Source organism: Thunnus maccoyii, chromosome 13, assembly GCF_910596095.1.
Source record: "Thunnus maccoyii chromosome 13, fThuMac1.1, whole genome shotgun sequence".
Lineage (NCBI taxonomy): Eukaryota > Metazoa > Chordata > Actinopteri > Scombriformes > Scombridae > Thunnus > Thunnus maccoyii.
This window is the reverse complement of record NC_056545.1, coordinates 30,697,554-30,715,925: the sequence shown is the minus strand read 5'-3', so window position 1 is coordinate 30,715,925 and position 18,372 is coordinate 30,697,554. Positions and strand designations below refer to the sequence as shown.

At 38.0% G+C, this 18,372-nt stretch overlaps 1 protein-coding gene across 16 annotated transcripts in view; it reads left to right on the top strand.

Annotated features, from left to right (window-relative positions):
* The window catches only part of dlg2 (discs, large homolog 2 (Drosophila)), a 184,484-nt gene extending 167,146 nt beyond the window's left edge, over positions 1–17,338 (top strand). For 6 of the 16 annotated variants that reach the window (XM_042430966.1, XM_042430965.1, XM_042430970.1 and 3 more), the window contains 10 exons: positions 4,294–4,408; positions 4,846–5,022; positions 5,560–5,635; positions 7,370–7,466; positions 10,112–10,162; positions 10,773–10,874; positions 12,104–12,276; positions 12,572–12,681; positions 12,850–12,941; positions 13,708–17,336. In XM_042430966.1, coding sequence (XP_042286900.1) covers positions 4,294–4,408; positions 4,846–5,022; positions 5,560–5,635; positions 7,370–7,466; positions 10,112–10,162; positions 10,773–10,874; positions 12,104–12,276; positions 12,572–12,681; positions 12,850–12,941; positions 13,708–13,814 — 1,100 coding nt within the window. In that variant the 3' untranslated portion in view covers positions 13,815–17,336. Of the gene's footprint in view, positions 1–2,816; positions 2,941–4,293; positions 4,409–4,845; positions 5,023–5,559; positions 5,636–7,369; positions 7,467–10,111; positions 10,163–10,772; positions 10,875–12,103; positions 12,277–12,571; positions 12,682–12,849; positions 12,942–13,707 lie in introns of those variants that run through there. The other 10 variants (XM_042430968.1, XM_042430977.1, XM_042430978.1 and 7 more) reach the window with 5 other exon arrangements.
* The last annotated feature ends 1,034 nt before the right edge of the window (positions 17,339–18,372 follow it).

Genomic DNA, 18,372 nt, shown 5'->3' with positions numbered 1-18,372 from the left:
AAATTGTTTTGGTTCAGGCTGCCTCTCGGAATCTCCCCTGTTTACTTAATGGATGCTAATGGAACCGTTTTCCCAGACATCGATTCTAGCTTGAGAATGATAACTGTGAGAATTGTGAATGTTGAATAACTGGAAGTTTAATCTACTGACACAAAGTCTGATGCATAGTAATTGGTATTATCTGATTAAACAAACAACATTCTGCTTGTAAATGAGTGGTTTCTTTGTCCTGTTGCATCAGCCTGTACATTGTAACAACCCCCCATCAACCAAAGACTGTCTGACATGTTTCTGTCATTAACATATAATGCATCAGACAGCTTTGACTGGTAACATGCCTCCTCTGATTAAGGTCAACAGCAGCGGTATCTACTTGAGGGCTGTGGAGGCAGTGACTCAGCCAAAGACCTCTCAATGTCTCAGAGGTGCCAAACTCACAAACTGTCCAGCCCCTTATACCAAGAGCTGTTTGTCACACAAGTATCTACATCATGGTTATTTTCTCTCAGATCTTCATCCAAACATTAAAGAAGAGTCAAAGTTCTATTATACATGTCTTGATTTATGCTGAATAGTTGGCAACAAGTGACTCCAGAGACTGGTCACTTGAAAATTGGTGTTAGATTGCTTTTGCCTCTCAAACATGACCAGTTTTAAGAAATTTTGAGAGCTGATGCTGAAAGCAAAGTTTTCTACGCAGAGGTTTGGACTGACTTAGCTCTGTCTCACAAGAGACTGTTCAGTAATGCAGCATAGATCAATAAAGAAGCAAATCAACTTGTCATCAAGTTCAATCTGAAGACCTCTTCAGAGTCTTCTAACTCATCTTTTCCACTTCGTCTCCTTGTTCCAGTCTGAGATGACATCTTACAGCGGTCTAACTGGACTCTAAACCCCTCTGAGACTAACTACTTTCTTTTCTTACCCATCAGAACTTGCTCTATGCTCACCGCGACGGGCTCCTTCTCCAGCACCAGGTTTGTGCCAATGGCACCTGTGGCTGCTCTGAGCATTAGCATCATTCACTGAGAGTCACTGAGTGAATGCGATCACAGACAGTCTCTTCACTCCTATTCACCAAGCATTTGACCCACTGAAGCACACCTGATCCTTACCTCTCCCAACCTGTTTGACTCTCAGTCCTCAACTGCACATGCACTGTTTCAACCCTCCTGACTTTGCCTTTTGTTCCTGTGCTCCCAGGTCGTGACCCTTCAAACACTGTCCTTTCTCCTTCCCCTTTGAGAATCTATTTGAAATGATGCTTTCTTTTTTTTTACATCTGGTGTGTTTTCCATCCCATAGTTAGCCATCACTCACTATTGTAGTGCAGCTCATTTAGTTTCAGTTTTGTGCATAATGTTTAGTTCAGCTGTCAACAGTTTTCATCGCAAGCTGTTCCAACAAAAGTAGATAAAACTAAAGTATCTTTGGATTATCCAGAGTAAGCAGGATGTTGTTTCTTGAAGAGGCATTGCTGTTGATTTTTGAAGTGAAATTTGTCATTGATGTGGACAAATGAAATCTCGTTCACCTCCACTGTACTGGTGTGGTGACAAAAATGTCATCAGTAAATATCTCAAAACCTCAAAATCTGTGAATTTTAAGAGTTGTATGTACACTATGTTTAACTCTCTCAAGCATAGCATCACATGTAAATGTCAGCTGGCTACTTAATGTTAGTGAGTTTTAAAAAGTAGGCTACTTAAAGGCCCAATATGTAACTTTATGTGTTAAAATGTCTAATAACTACTAGACCTATGTTATATATTTTGTTGAGTTGTGTACTTACATTATACATAATACATACACATACATAAATTGATTTTTTATCCAGTTTTAAGCCACATTTTTCCAATACACTTTTAGATCTTAGTTGTTTTTAACTATATCTTTTAACCAGATGAAGAATTTCAGTCATTGGACATCTGGATCTTAAGTTATCAAGAAACAAGCTGAGCAAATATTTGTGGCAGCTCGGCTCACAGCCCCTCCTGATGTTCTTTTGATTTGAGGATTTTTAACGTGAAACTGCTTTATTCAGTGTTTTTAATCACCGGGTCTGTTTGTTTTGGAGAGGAGGAGACCTCTGCAGATAATTCGGGTCCCGGTAAAAACTTCCTGAACAATGAACACTTAAAGAATCCTAACCGTGAGAAGCTGGTTGTTTCACAATGAAGACAACAACTCTGGCAGAAAATGATATATTGTGTGTTTAAGGTATCTGAGTAAGAGATTTCTGTTTTCAGAAATACAGGAAGGGTCAGGCAGAGGCTTCTGTGGTGCCGTGATGCTTATGTCACATACATAGTGCTCCATGAACTTTGCAAATTCACATGCACAAATGCTTAGGAGGAATCAAGACATCTTTATTGATTTGTCATATTGCATAACAATAGAGGTCAACATTGAATCACAAAAGATTACTAAGTTACCTTTGTCGTTGATGCGTAGACAGGTAAACTGTATGTGGGATGGTGTACAAGTGAAGGTCAGGCTGAAATACCTCAGGCCAAACAAACAAATTAAAGAATACCTGTAAAAGCCAGTCGTCATCTAATGCCTGAAAATAACTGCAAAACTACAAGTTTTCTCTCTGAAGTGTTTCATAGCTCCAGATTTATAATGCAGTGGTCTATGATCAGACATACTGTATGTGACAGGGAGAGGAGTTGTCTGGTATATCATTAACTGATAAAGCAATGCTTTATCAGTCTGGAGCAGTTATTCTGTTTGGCGCTTGTCTCCGCCCCTGTGCTGCTTATGAGCAGTCACAGGAGAGAGAGAGGTGTTTCCCTTTCTCTACTTAGTGCTGCTCTCAGCAGAGTCACAGTATTGGACTGTGTGTAGAGAACACAGGGCAGGAGCACTAGGGGAACACAATATAAGAAAGAGACGACAGCAGCAGAAGATACAGCATCAGAGTGAACATGCAGACAGGTATGTGAGAGCTAAGATGGGCAGCAAAAAGGAGAGGAAGATAAGTGAGAGAGTGAGTGTTTCTGTGATTTTTCCTTTTGTTGTAAAGATGATTACGGAGAATGAGAAGTTTCTTTTGCTCACATTTGAAAACTCGGTTTAATTATTTCTTTAATAGCCTATCTCATGGCGCGATGAAGAAGAGCATCAGTGTCAGAGAAAGCAAGGATGAGTTGGATGCCTGTTTGACAGCCTGTAGAAAATTACATCTAGTAGAAAACAGGCTTTTCTCGGATAAAATTGAAGAAAAAACATCTTAAAATTACAACTCATTCATTATTCTCAGGTATATCTACAGTATATTTGTCTTATTTTTCTTGCTCTTTCTTTTTCATTTCCACAGTGCAGTCAGTGGTCGGTTATGTCATGGCACAACATGTCATGTCCCCTTACTGCTTGATCTTCTGCGAGTGACAGATTAGTCAGCCATGCCTCAAGTTATCAGCTTTTTCATCCTCATAGTAACTGCACTGTCAGGAAAAGCATACTTGTCAACGGTGTGACTGGTTTTCACATCCTGACATCCTCTTTTGCTTTGCCAAGAGCGATTCAGTTCATGGCTTCAGACGTCACTGACTGGAAATCCTAGTGGGTCATGCAAAGTGCATCTTTGTAAACAAAAGAAATCAATGATGTGTTTCTGTGTGTTTTCTGTGTAAAGCCAGCAACACAAAGAGTGACCTCCGGAATTTAAATAGCTCATTCAAATTACAAATTAGATAGCTCATATCTCTTTCCTCTACATGATTTAAATGGGTGCATTTTTATGTTAATTATAGAATTTTGCTTTGAATCTTAATGGATCAATTTAGTCACGAACGTCTGCTGCAAGAGGTTTAGCTTTTTGCATGGCTAAAAATGACCACAAATGACAGAAATATAGGAGATGTCAGCTGGAATTAATTTAGTCTAACTACAGTATAGTTACTGTAGTAGAGTATTGATGACAAATTGGTAGCAAATGACATGTCACCAATTAAGAACACAGTATTTTAGAAGGTGTAAATGTAAAGAAAACCTCCTGTATATGTGTCCATTTACTTTAATAATGTACATGCAGTGCACTGCGTTAAGCTCACAATGAAAATAATATACAGTAGCATATGTCAAGTGCAAATTTCCCTTGAGCACACACCCTGACTTTGTCATCACCTCCTTTAATTTCACTTTAGTGAGAATAATCTCTTAAGAATTCAAGCAGATAGAGTTTAGCAGCATCGTTAGGTTGAATTCCTCTTTCCCAGGATGTACAGCACTGGAGTCTCAATGCAGACCTGGCTGTCAGTCTTCATCCATTCTAATCTTGTCTTGCAGAGTACGGGCGTTTTGAGGCCAAAATCCATGACCTGCGGGAACAGATGATGAACCACAGCATGAGCTCTGGGTCGGGATCTCTGCGAACCAATCAAAAGAGATCGCTCTATGTGAGGTTGGTCTGTTTTGGATTTTACCCTAGTTTTGGATGTTCAAGCTAAATTCAGAGAATTCAGAAAATCAAACATGTTCTCCATTTGATACAGTCATTAAAAAGGCTTGTTTTATTTCCTTGTCGTACAAATGACTGAGAAACTCATGATGTTTCATTATGTAACATGGAGTGTACGCTGTTCATGTTAAGATTGCACTCATACATGTAAAAAACGGGTTTGAGATCTGTGACTGGAACAGGGTGTCAGAAGAACATTTCTTATTATAGCAACCCCCATGGAACAACAGTCACCATTCTCTGTGACCTGGTAAAGCTGTGCTTCAAGTTGCTCTATCAAATCAGGAAAGACCTCACATGGAGGAGTGGCAGTGACAAAATAGGAATTCGAAGTATTTGCAGTAATAATCCTGGTACGCATGATATCTTCCGCTGAACAGGGCACTGTTTGACTATGAGAAGTCAAAGGACAGCGGCCTCCCCAGCCAAGGACTCAGCTTCAGGTACGGGGACATCCTCCACGTCATCAACGCCTCAGATGATGAGTGGTGGCAGGCCCGTCGTGTGACCCCACATGGAGACAGTGAGGAAATGGGTGTCATCCCCAGCAAGAGACGGTGAGCGGTGCATAGAAATCTGTGTCTGGTTGTGAAAACTCTTGAAGCCAGTCAAAGATTTATCGATAAATATATTATATATTACTAAATATATCCTAAAAAAGAAGCAATCATTGCCTCTGTGACTGGTGACACACAGACAGCAACTTATTGATATTCTTCAATTTCCCTCATAGTTAATGAAGAAAAGTGCTTCTGCTGTCCCCTACACCCACTGCTGCTCTTGGAAAGGAAACTAAATCATTTAAAAAATGACAATATATGCTCTTATCCATGGGAAGGGTGTGGCATAAAGAATCTTAGTCCAGGAGCTCAGTGGATGGTTAAAAATGAAAAGCCTTTAGTGTACATACAATCTCTATAGTTAGCAGCGATGACTGAGGAAAATATAGATTTTAAGAAACTTAAAGTACAAATGTTTGAGACTTGTCCTCACCTCAAAGTTCCCAAAACTTTCTGTAGTTCAGCGTAGTGTCATCGTGAGTCATTTCATTTCATCTCGAAGGTTAATGACTGAAATGGCTGTTTGCTTGGCAGGGTGGAAAGGAAAGAGCGGGCACGTCTGAAGACTGTGAAATTCAATGCCAAGCCAGGGTCATTTGACTCAAAAGGGGTAAGTGCCTTTATGAGAGCTGCAAAGTGACCATTTATATCACCACGATAATAATTTGATGAGTCATAGTGTGAAATCTTTCAATCTTTACGTGACTGTATGGCTTCCTGTGTAGCCACATTTAAATGCCTCATCATTTACATTGTCAGATGTTGGTTCCGCAGCTTTGTTCTTCTTCCTGCACTTTAATTTCCATTAACAACTTGGTCTGAAAACTTTCTTAGAATTCATTGATTCAGTAGAACACATTAGCCAGTTTCACACTGTGTGTGTGTGTGTGTGTGTGTGTGTGTGTGTGCGTGCGTACGTGCGTGTTTGTTCATTTACATCAAAGACATCACAACTATGAGCCACAGCCCAAGTCATGTAATGACAAGAAATTAGCCAACTTCCTTTTAGTCTTGTCCTTAGTGGTAATTGAGACTGATTTATGACAAGTGAGTCAGTTCTTTCATTGATTTTTGGTCAAACATTTTTTAACTACACTTTTTACTTTGCACACATGTATCTCATTTATACAGCTGTATCAAAAAGGCAATTACATTTTACCAAGTAAAACCATACTAGAAAGCAGGTGTAAATGTCCACCGTCTAACAGATCAATAACAAGGATAAACATGAACGTTTGGAAGAAATGACCATCTGACAATTTGGCTGTAAATACACTTGAGCATGACTCTGTACACACATCACACATCAGCAGCATCATTTTCTTTCTAAATCATGATACGGACACACTATTCATTATTTGAAGTCTCATCCTCTTGAGTTCCACCTTTTGTTTCTATCACTGCATGTGTTTTGTGTGTGCTTATCACAATCTTTTCTATGACTAAACCCTGGTTATCTTACTTTTTCTCATAGCATGATCTCTCTGACTCTTTCTCACCTTGCTTTTACTTTAAATGCCTCTGATGCAACTGTGGCACGTCAACAAGAAATGGACAGTTTTATTCCCCCACATGGACAGAACTAGACTTCTACTGTTGTACTGAACTGTTTCTGATTCATCCACTTTGTAACTCCTAATCTGAAGCTTTCATAAGCTTCTTTATTAGCCATTTTCACAGCTGACATTTTGACACGTTAAAACAGGAAAAGCACAGGTGGAATTAATAACATGAATGGTGGCTGAATCCTGGTATAGTGCATGATGGTTTACCTCTATGGCTTCCTTGGACACTTTAATTGAATGGAACTATTGTTAACATTATCAGTTCCACGTGCGCTTTTCCTGCTCTGTCAAGTCCTATCAGTTCCTCATAATGAGCTCAATGACAACACACAACCTCCTGGTTTCAAATGATGAGTTTGAACTCTCAAATAGAATTTACACCTCTCCAGTGGCTTGGATATGCACTGAATACACAAGCGTCTGTAGCCAAGCTTGAGAAAATGTATCTCTTCAGCAATAAGAGATATGGACATAGAATGTAAAGTAGATGTAAGTCATTTTGTTTCATCAGCCACCAGTATTTTAGCAAAATAAAATCTCAGCATGAAAAGATTTTCTCTTTCTTTCTTTTACCAGAATTTTTTTAAATGGTTTAAATGGAAGTTGAATACAATATTATTTAAATGAGCATCCAACTGTTCACAGTGACATGATGGGTAGATGTACGGATATTTTCACTGTATACACTTCTTGACGTCCCACTTTCTGCAAGCAGTTGTTTTGTCTGCATGATCGTGACAGATATACCTGTTTGCCCCATGCTCTCTCTCCCTTCACAGTCATTCAATGACAAACGTAAAAAGAATTTCATCTTCACACGAAAGTTCCCATTCTACAAGAACAAAGAGGGTGAGCAGGATGGCAGTGATTCAGACCGTAAGTAAGCTCACAGACACACATGTCCTTTACATGCAGGGTCAGTGTAGGTCTCATGGGCTGGTAGAGGTTTCACAGGTTTATATCAAGGGTAGGGGCTTCATGGAGGCTGTTCCTGCTTCCTCTCTCTTGATCATTGCCTCTTGTCTTTGTGTTCTTTCTTTCTTTTGGATCACAGTCAGAGACATGCTGGCTCAGATACTGATCAGTCAGGAGAGGAGCCAAGTCAATGTTGTTCATTTGCTATGATGTGTCCCCATATGGTGATATTGTACGACCCAGTTTCCCTACAGAGATCATTCAGGTTCAATCTCAACTAGCCTACTTGTCAACATGTAGTATTTCACTCCCCCTGCTGGCTGCTCAGTGTCTGGACAGAGACAGATGGGTTTTGATCCGGCCTGCAGGCCCACAGCTCCCTCCTTTCACTGCCTCTTACCTTCTGCTTATGTTGCGGCTCTCCTCCTTCTTCTCTTTCTCCTATTCCGGCTCTCTTTGGACGGCCAATAGGACATCCTGGGGATAGGTGATGATGGGTATGGGACAAAGACATTCAGTAAGTTGGTTCAGGAATGAGTCCTCATCTTTGTTTTCCCACAACAACAATAACGTCCTCGTTGCGTTTCCTGTCCAAATGTGTTTCTCTCGCTTGCACGGTTGCATGATCTGTTTGTTTGATGTGTCTTGCTTCTCAGTTTACAGTTTGTTAACCTCTGTCACACGGGGTGAAGCAGCTTCACTAAACTCCTGGTTCAGAGCGCGTTTAGGGGTTCTCCATTTGGTCTGTTTTATGGTAAAAAAAAAAGTGCCACTGCCAATTGAGAGCAGCTTGTTAAGAATCATAAGGGTTGACATGAATTCTTGCAAATATTGTTTTATATTTAATAGTAATTAATATGTAGTCAGAGCTTTGTAAACAAAGAGATGTTGTTTTTTATATTAGCCTAGAAGGGGCTGATTCAGGTTAGCATATCCCAGCTCTGTTCAGTTGATTGGTTTTTGTTATTTTCAGTGGTGTCTGATAAAGGTTTTTGAATAATGTTGATTTATATTATTGCTGCTAGTGGGAGCTCAGGCCTGTAAAGATGACAGTGTCACCTGGTTCAAACCATTTTGGTCTGCTGGCTGCCAGCAGGGTTTACACACTCTTGTTAAGTTGAGTTATATTAGCAAACTTCTATCAACAGTCTTTTTACACTGTTTTAATTCCACCCCTGCCTGACATCTGTCTTCAGATGTTGATTATGGTTAATGCATGTTTGCATGACGCTGGCATTAAAACCTAAAATGTTTTGTCTTTGCTTGTGAGCATGTCAGTTTAAAATAGAATTACATCTGTTTGTTTGTAAGTTATGTTGTAATGTGTGGTTTACTGTTGGAGTAAATGTTTCAGTCTATGGGATACAGGCATATACAGATGTCTTTATTTAAGTGAAAAACTGATTTGAAACCAAATGCCCATAACTACTAATCAGGGTCATTCAGGATTTTCTTGTGCAGATGGACTTCAGGGATTCCTTTTTTTTACATGTACTAAGAAAAGTGTTTTTCAAATCTAAAACCAACATTTATCACTCAAACAACCTTGTAGCACCAGATGCACTTAAAGGGATAGTTCACATTTTTTGAAGTGTGGTTGTTTGAGGTACTTTTCCATAGTCATTGTATTACCTGCAGTAGATGGCGATCTGCACTCCTCCTAGTTTGGACAAGCAGGCAGAAGTACTGGCACAGAAGCTAAGCTGCTGTGGACAGGGCCAGCAGCAAAATGTATTTTAGCTTCCTAAAAAAGGCCCACCTAAAAAAATCAAGATCAGTTTAAGTCTACGCTATATTTAGAATGTTTTCACCGCTTTACCTTGACATCAGACAGCCCTTTCCTTTGGCACTACATTTTTTTCAACCATAGAACTTCAGTACTCATATGCATGCGCAATGTATTACACTGCAGATCAGCTCTTTGGGTCAGAAAGTGCTGTTACAGGTAATACAGTGCGTGCCCACAGCAGTACGTTACTTAGCTTCCATGCCAGGACTGCCTCTTCTCTGAACTGGGGGAGTGCAGACATCTACTGCAGATAATACAATAACTATGGATAAGTACTTCATACAACCCCACTTCAAAAAACTGCAAACCATCCCATTAATGACATCATGAGCTAAGACAGAACATTAAAGCATGTCCGACAAAATTCAAATTATTTGCTACATTTCTGTACAGTGAAGTTATAAAAACATCACATAACCATTTTAAGTGATGTGATGCTTTATCTTTTTCTGCCATGTAACTTTAAATCACATATGGAATTTTATGCCATATTGTATGAAGTTTCCTGATGTTCAGAATTAATTCTCTGAAAAAGCAGAAGATACTGAGCTCAAGGTCAAAATATCACTACATGATTACAGCTGAATAAAAGTTTGGTTAATTCTTTGCTTTGCCATACATCATTCTGATTGGACCAGGGAAGTTTTGTATAGAACATGAGCACAAACTATTCGCTGCTGGAGTATTTATGATGGACCAAGAAACGTGACATGCTGCCATGCATGTGGCCTTTAGCTAAATGTGGCATGTTGTTTATGTCAGTAATGAGTATTTGTCCCAATAGCATAATAAGATTTTTCACCATGTATCCCACCAGGGAGTCAAGAGGACGTGATTCTCTCATATGAACCTGTGATGCGACAGGAAAGTAAGTCAACACTTCCCAGTGTATGAAAATGTGTCATCAACACTGTATCACAGTGTACTAATGCTGCTCACATGTCCATTTGGATATTTCAAACATAAAGTATCAGTGTAATTGATGAAAGTTAAGTGGAGTCTTGGGCTCAGTTATTCCTGGCAGGAAAAAAATCTTGCTGAACAAAGAACTCCAATGAAAGAAAATGAGAACATTTCAATCAACACAAGTAACTCTTCTAATGACAGAGACAGAACAAGTACATCGGAGCATTCCAATGTTGATAATATATATATTATAAATGTAGTATTTATGCCATATTTTATTTGATTTGTATTCTATTTATATTCCATATACTCCATTAAATAAAATAAAACATTTTAGATCAATAATTAAGTCTTTTTATACAGGCTATGCTTGTCATTTTGAAAGTAGCTGTGTCACTTTGTTAGACAAATGTAGAGTTTGGGTTCCAGCAGCTACTTTGGTTATTCAAACCTAAAACTTACTGTCTCTAGTTGTGTCTGCTCCCTTATATGTCACATCATTGTTTCATGGTAGGAACTCAAACGTCCCTCACTTTTCATGCTCAGAGCACATACTTTGTTTTTCCTTCCAGTTAATTATGCCAGACCCATCATCATCCTCGGACCGATGAAAGACAGAATCAATGATGATCTGATATCAGAGTTCCCAGACAAGTTTGGTTCTTGTGTTCCACGTAAGTAGTTCATGGAAATGGAGCAGGAGTTTATTTTGATGTATCCAACAGTGAAACAAAAATGATCTGAAATGACAGGCAGTATTCATGGTGTTCAACAAGTGTTGTGTGGTTGCAAACTATCAAGTATTACATGATAGTTTATAGCATGACATGATGTGATACTGACAAGGAGTAGACATGGTGACATCACTGCCTATGTTCATTGATCAGTGATGACCATGATCATATCATATCTACTGTACAGTCAAGTGTCATTCACACCAACATCACCCCCTCAGCTCACCAGTGTTCCCAAATGTGCTTTTTCTCTTTAGAACAGTGATGGCTGTTTGCTATTGTTGCACCTACCATTCATCCAAGAATAAAACACATGTAAACTACAAAAGTGTTGAGAGATACAGGTCTTTAGTTTGACAGTGGTGAACTGGCAGTAACACATGATAATGCTGTATGAATATTCCAGAGTTTTGACTTGTGCAGTAGCACCTGTGACAGACACCTGACGGTCAAATCTCTCCTCTGGTATCTGAGAGAACACACACTTACTATAATATTATACTGATATCATGTGAGAAAAATATCATAAGCTCAGGAACATTTCAGAAATATTATATTGATGTTAGAAATGACATACAAAAATATGAAGTACATCATACATTCAGCTTCATGTAATGCTTCTATAGTGACATAAATGGCAAGAACACTATCAGCTTAAGTTACTGTTCATCTGTTTGTGTTCTTCTGGTTTGTGTGTGTGTGTGTGTGTGTGTGTGTGTGTGTGTGTGTGTGTGTGTGTGTGTGTGTGTGTGTGTGTGTGTGTGTGTGTGTGCGCATGAGCCCAGCACCTACTGTGACCCCATTTTGACTCATTCCTCTGTGCATTGTGTCCTTCATCAGCCAAAGCATGTTTTTATTTTGCATGTTTTTATTTACTCATCTCTTTTATTTCAATTTACCCTTAAACCATAAAAAGCTGCTAACAGTTCAGGGCATCAGGGTAAGTGAGCTGATAAGCTGAGTTGATTCTTTCATCCCTTTTTATTAGAAAAATGTGTCTTGTAGTAGTTTGTCCCCGTACGTTTTCTCCTTTTATGTTTTATAACTAATAGTTTGTGTAGAATCTGACAGAATTAAAAAGCAAACATAAGTAAATGCAAGTGTCTACTAGTCTTGTTATAAGTCTGGTCTTAAGTTATAAAGATTATATTCTCCTCTTTGCACCAAAGATACCACTCGGCCAAAGAGGGACTACGAGGTGGACGGACGAGACTACCACTTTGTGATGTCCAGGGAGCAGATGGAGAAAGACATCCAAGAGCACAAGTTCATTGAGGCGGGACAGTACAATGATAATCTGTATGGAACGAGTGTCCAGTCTGTGAAATATGTGGCTGAAAGGGTGAGACTCTTTACCTGTTCAAAGCTGCATGTTTGCTGCACCACATGGAAGCAAAAATTTGAAGTACTATTAGTTCTTGAAGTGTTGATCAGCCCGGCTGCTCTGGGATTTCTCTCTGGACGGAGCTTTTACTTGCTGTGGTTTAGAACATAGTTTAGATTTCAGGCTCCACTCTGTGATTTCAGTTTATTTTTAGATTTTATTGTGCAGCTTTAATATTATGACCTGAGAGATTAGACTTTGTGTAGTTTATTGTGGTACATCTTTTCTAAATTCCTGCGTGCCTCTGTCTCAGGGTAAACACTGCATTCTAGATGTGTCTGGAAATGCCATCAAACGACTACAAGTAGCACAACTCTATCCCATCGCCATCTTCATAAAACCTAAGTCTATTGATTCATTAATGTAAGTATTCATTTAGTCTTTTATTACAAACCACTTCTACCAGATTCCCTTCAATATTAACTCACATCTATAGACCACATGTTACATTTTGTTTCATGTTACTGAAGGACTGTGTTCAGTCGTCATTAAGAAATGAAATATGTTGAAATAAAACTGTTTTGTGTGCAGGGATATGAATAAGAGACTGACAGAGGAACAAGCCAAGAAGACGTTTGACAGGGCTATGAAGCTGGAGCAGGAGTTTGGTGAATTCTTCACAGGTATGATATTAATAAAAAACAAAAATACAAAAGAAGACATCTATACCCAGCTTTTCCCTTTATTGTTGAACACTGCTCAAACACAGTATGTGAACACACAACTGCTGATTTAAAGGCTCTCCTTCCATCTTAAGACAGAACAGAAGGAGTGTGAGTGTTGTGTTCACGTGACCACATGCAGACACCGGAAATTTCAAGATTATTATAGAGAGATTTTCTCTGAACCCCATGCAGACTGGATATGTCTGCTGATGTTTAAGCTAACTTCTGCAGTTATGAAGGGTTGGTGTGAGATAATCAATAGTAGTGCATGGGAGGGTTTGAATTTGAAATCATTCTAATCAGACATTTTGTTCAGAATCCAATGTGCATAAAAATGTTTATTATTAATGTGTCACAGTAATGGTGATCCTCCATTTCTCCACTTTAACTTTAAATGTATATTAATGGTACTTAGGATTCCCTTTTGTCATCTTAAACTTAAACACTTAAAATCAAAATGTTGAACCATTTTATGTCAGAGGATAAGCCGAAGTTAAAGTGTCAAATTTTAATGTGATATGAACTACTTTCACATTTTTCTGATGGCATGGAGCTGGTCCACAGTGTCTTTTTTTATTCTACCACCACAACAATCCTACTAATAGGGTCTCTAAACATTTGACAGCCTCATGAGTGAAAGGGTGCATGTGTAACTGTAAGAAATGTAATGTACCTGTTCCATACACGTGTCCAGCATACATAAAAAGTTCCCTTTGCTTTGCAGCCCTGGTTCAAGGAGACACCTTAGAGGACATTTATAACCACTGCAAACAGGTCATAGAGGAACATTCAGGACCCTATATCTGGATCCCCTCAAAGGAGAAACTATAATAACTCATCACCCTGGAAGGGAGTCTGGACTGCTAGAAACTAGTAATAAGTTGTAACATATGATAACTGTATGGCGATGAATAGTCTTCATAAATACTTATTGTGAATATGTTTTTTTTTTTTTTTTTTTTTTTTTTTCTCTTTTGTTTGGTTATTGCTTCATTTTTCACTCAACATGAATGTTCCTGAATGTATACCACAAAGTGTTAGAAAATTTTAGGTCTTGAAACATGAACCGTTTGTATATTTGTTGATTTTTATTTGGACAAAAAGGAAAAGACATGTAATGAAAAGTAAATAAATGTGGGGTATGTGTCCACATCAGCACTGTGTGGAATTTTAAACAGGAAATTGGAGGTGGTATATACAGTGCAGATGTCTTTGCTTTGCCAACATAGGAGGAAAAGTAGGTACTCCGACTCAGACACCCTCACCCTCCCCTCACACTGCAACAACTAGCAAATAATCATATGAAGTTCAATGTTTTGTCTGGATTTAGCATCTGTGCATCCCCTGAACACAGCTTTGCTTTTTGTTTGTTTACATCATCATTTCTTCTTTGAATTATTGTATTTATTTCTCTGACATGATGTTGAGGATGTGTGAGGAAAATGTTTTATTCACTGTATAATTTTCATGTTTTGTTTTGTTTTGTTTTTTTTACTTAAAAGCAGACATTACTCATCCAGCTGTTGCATTGACAATGATAAGTAAAGGGAGAAAGCTGCTATAGGCAACGGAGATGTAACACTATATTTTGCTACTTAAATTTCAAGAGGGCACAAAAGCACATAATTATTTATTACTGAAAATATAACTTTGATTAAAACGTCATTTACAGAGCATATTTTATTTGAGTGATGTATGTTGTGATTGTGTTAGGATGGGTGGGAACATAATGGTGAAAGATGCATTCGATGTTCACAGTATTTTGTAGATTTGCAGTAGAGAGGGTGCTCAAAGTAGATTCAATGTAATACTGAAACACATTTTTGTCTTTTACACTAATAGGACAGTGAAGTATAGGAATAACAATAAAAGACAGATACTTTTTGACCATAGAAAATATCTGACAGAAAAAAAGCAAAGAAGGCAGAAGATGAAAGTGAAAGCATAAATTGGAGACAATGAAGTTAAGTATCAAATACTAATATTCTGTAGCAACATTACGGAGTCATTACAGACTTGAAAGACTAAAGAAGGTGAGTTTAACTGAAAATGATACTGATTCAGATGGCTTGTTCTCTTTTTGCAGTGTTCCACAGTCCTAATGATTTATAATCCACAGTCTGACCAGCGACCCTGAGGCTGCTCTCCAGTTCACATACCATTCAAAATAACATGAAGCATTAAAACCAGTCAGAGCAAAGTTAAAAACCAATTGTAAAAACTCAAATGAGTTTTACAATGAGTTCTCCTCAGCCACAGCTGCACAAAAATAATCTGGAAAATGTCCAGTGACATTTGATTCAGCATGTTTATTTATTCTCTCAACTGTTGAGTAAAGCAGTTATTTATTCCAGAGTTCATGGTTCAGCCTGTGATGATCTGAATGCTGTTTCAGAGGCTTTTTCCACCCTGACATGAATCACTGAGGATTAGATTGTCTGGTATAAAAATGTAAACATCTAAAAAATACTAATTATGGACACAAAGTATTAGCCATTGGTGACTTCAGCCTAAAACATTGACCCTCAGATGGTTTATCAGTGATCCTTAGTGATTACATCTCCTACCTCTGGTTCAAACAGAAAGCTGTATCAGTAGCTACAAGGCCGACTTTCTCTCATGAGACAGTCTTACTTATAAGATGTTTCTGAGCTGGAGAATTCATGACTAAACATCCCTTTTAACTCATTCCCAAGTCAGATCTGGTTTGAAAACCACCTTTAAATTTCCAGCAGAACACCTGACAGAGTAAGAAGAACTATCCTGAATCCACTAAAGAGAGCAAGGAGAGATGAATAAAGCTGTTTCAGATTTATTGTTTGGTTGAGAAGTGGAGTCCTGATGTCCTGAGCAGACCCTTAATTGAGCCAGCACGATACAATATATCCACAATATAGTTTACTCAACAGTGCTTGCCTTGTTTGAAAGGGCATACGATATAGTACCTCGCTTTGTTGAAATTAAAGATAGAAATCCATTATCTACTTAAAGCACTTGGCATGACTAACGTATCTACCAGTGTGATAACCTTCCTGTTCAGTTGAACTGCAACACCATTGGCTGTTAATTCCCATAACAACAATTTGTGAGTGATATATATTCTAGTATTCCTGCTCTTTGATTTAGACAGCATGTTTCACCCAACCTGTTATCAAGTAAATATAGTAGTTCCATTAATTACAGGTGTGTTTCTAATCAATGGGACATTTCAAAAGTGCACTTATTCATTATTTTTAGTAAATCAAATAGACACTATGATAACGGTAATGATTACAACTTTTAAAGCAAATATAAATTAAATTGATTATTGTGTGAGATTGCACAGTGGAACCTGAGAAGACTGAATCCTGACCTGCTTGTATGGACCACATACTGTACTTGTAGAAGACTGATAAGAAGCACTTAAAACACGCCGCCATTTCTGAAACGAGTGTTTAACTTTGAAGATGAAAAAGATGTTTTTATGTACAGATAGGATCATTTTTCTCTTGTCCCTTGTTATAAATTGGTTGAGATTTGTGTCTGATAGTAAAACACGCATCAAAAATACTTTTCAGCGTTGATATTTGTAGATCAACACTAGTGTATCCTTTTATTTTTTGCAATATGTTTCTGGAAATCTGTCATCATTCTTTTGCAAATTTTCCATAACTTGTTGGTCACCACTTGCCTTAACAGAGTAGGTTTACGGTATATCAGAGATGAAAGCTTATAAATGTACTTTTCCTTTGAGAATAGAACATTTTATTTAATCCTCCTTCACATCTATACTCTAGTGAAAGAAGGCTGAATCAATTATATATACATCATTATGCTGAGGCTGTTGGAGCCTTGTTCTGATAAAGTTAAAGGCTGAAGAGATATTTTATATTTTGTAATTTTATCTTAAAGACAAGCATTTCTGTGGCAACAAGAAAAACATTTTAAAATGCAAATGGTGAATGATGAGACACCTTAATATTTTGACCCTTGTTTTTCAAAAGTGTTATTGGCCAGCAATATGACCACGTGTCAGAAAATATATCTTCATATACTGGCTTGATAATAATGCTAAACCTGATATAGTACTTCCAAAGTCATTGTGAACAGTGTAACACATGATATTTTACAGGCCAGTGGGGATTTTTGTGTGGAAATGTAAAGGATGTCTGACCTATGCATGTTGCAACAGTCTTCTGTTTCCTGTGGATGTGCAATATTCAACACAACTGAAGCGTTGAGGTACTTGATGTGTTTTGAGACATGATCAAACTGCAGATTTGAATCATTCAATCAGACTTGTGTCTATTTTAAACCCAAATAAAAAAACACTGTTGTAAGAGGGGGTGTCCAAGCAATATGTTTTGGTTAGCTTTTTAGTGTATTTCCTTTGCAGTAGTAAATCATGATTCACAATTTAGAATTCACAATTATAATTTTTGACCCTATAAAAATATGCATTTAACCAAAAGTATCAACTACATATTTAGCTTGCCAGTGTTCCGTACCCAAGTTATTATGCACTGACACTGCATCCATATTCAGGAACTGCATCTTTGGAAAGAAACAGATTATGAACGTGTATCCTACAGAGGACTTTAAGGCTCAGATGAACCTGTATCTTCACTGATACACTAAGTTGCTCCTCATCAACTCATTAAGTCTGAAACATACAAGTTCCCCAGCAAGAAGTTTGACATCAAACCGCAAACCAGTTCCATGATAACCTAGTTTACAGGATGACCTGAGACATTTCATTTCAACACAGTGCACTTGATGCTAAATTGGAATCCATTATTTTCACATTGCAGTCGCTTTTCATTGGTCCACTTCAAGTGATGTATTTACCAATGACTGATGGCCACCTAAATGCAAATAGCTGGTAAATACTGTATGAGGTCACATGATGTTTTCTGCTTCATGAGTTCGGCAAGATCACTAAACATTCCACTTAACAGCTGACCTGCATCAAGTAATGACATTTAGTTGAGTTTGCATAGGATACAGAGATTGTGTTGTCCAAATGCAGGGAAATAAAGCTGCATTTCTCAGCCACATGGGGAGGAGAAATAGGACCGGCCTTGTTGACTTTGACCTGTGTTTGTTTCAGAGATGCAGACTTTAAAGTAGGCAATTCTAGAGTTTGGACACAGCTAACATTTGAATTCTATGTTTCTGCAGGAGCGCTTTGTGCAGACATGAAGTCATGTCGGTGATGGTGTGGATGACAATGGGGTTTGCACTTCAAAATATGTACCAGGCAGTCATTGAATACTGAATACTGAATACTTTCAAGTATATTTGCTGTAATTATTTCTAAAAAAAAAAAAAAAAAAAAAGATTTACAAAGGATATGTTTACAAATGATCAACAACAAAAACACAAGTTTTCATGTCTTCAATTTTCATTC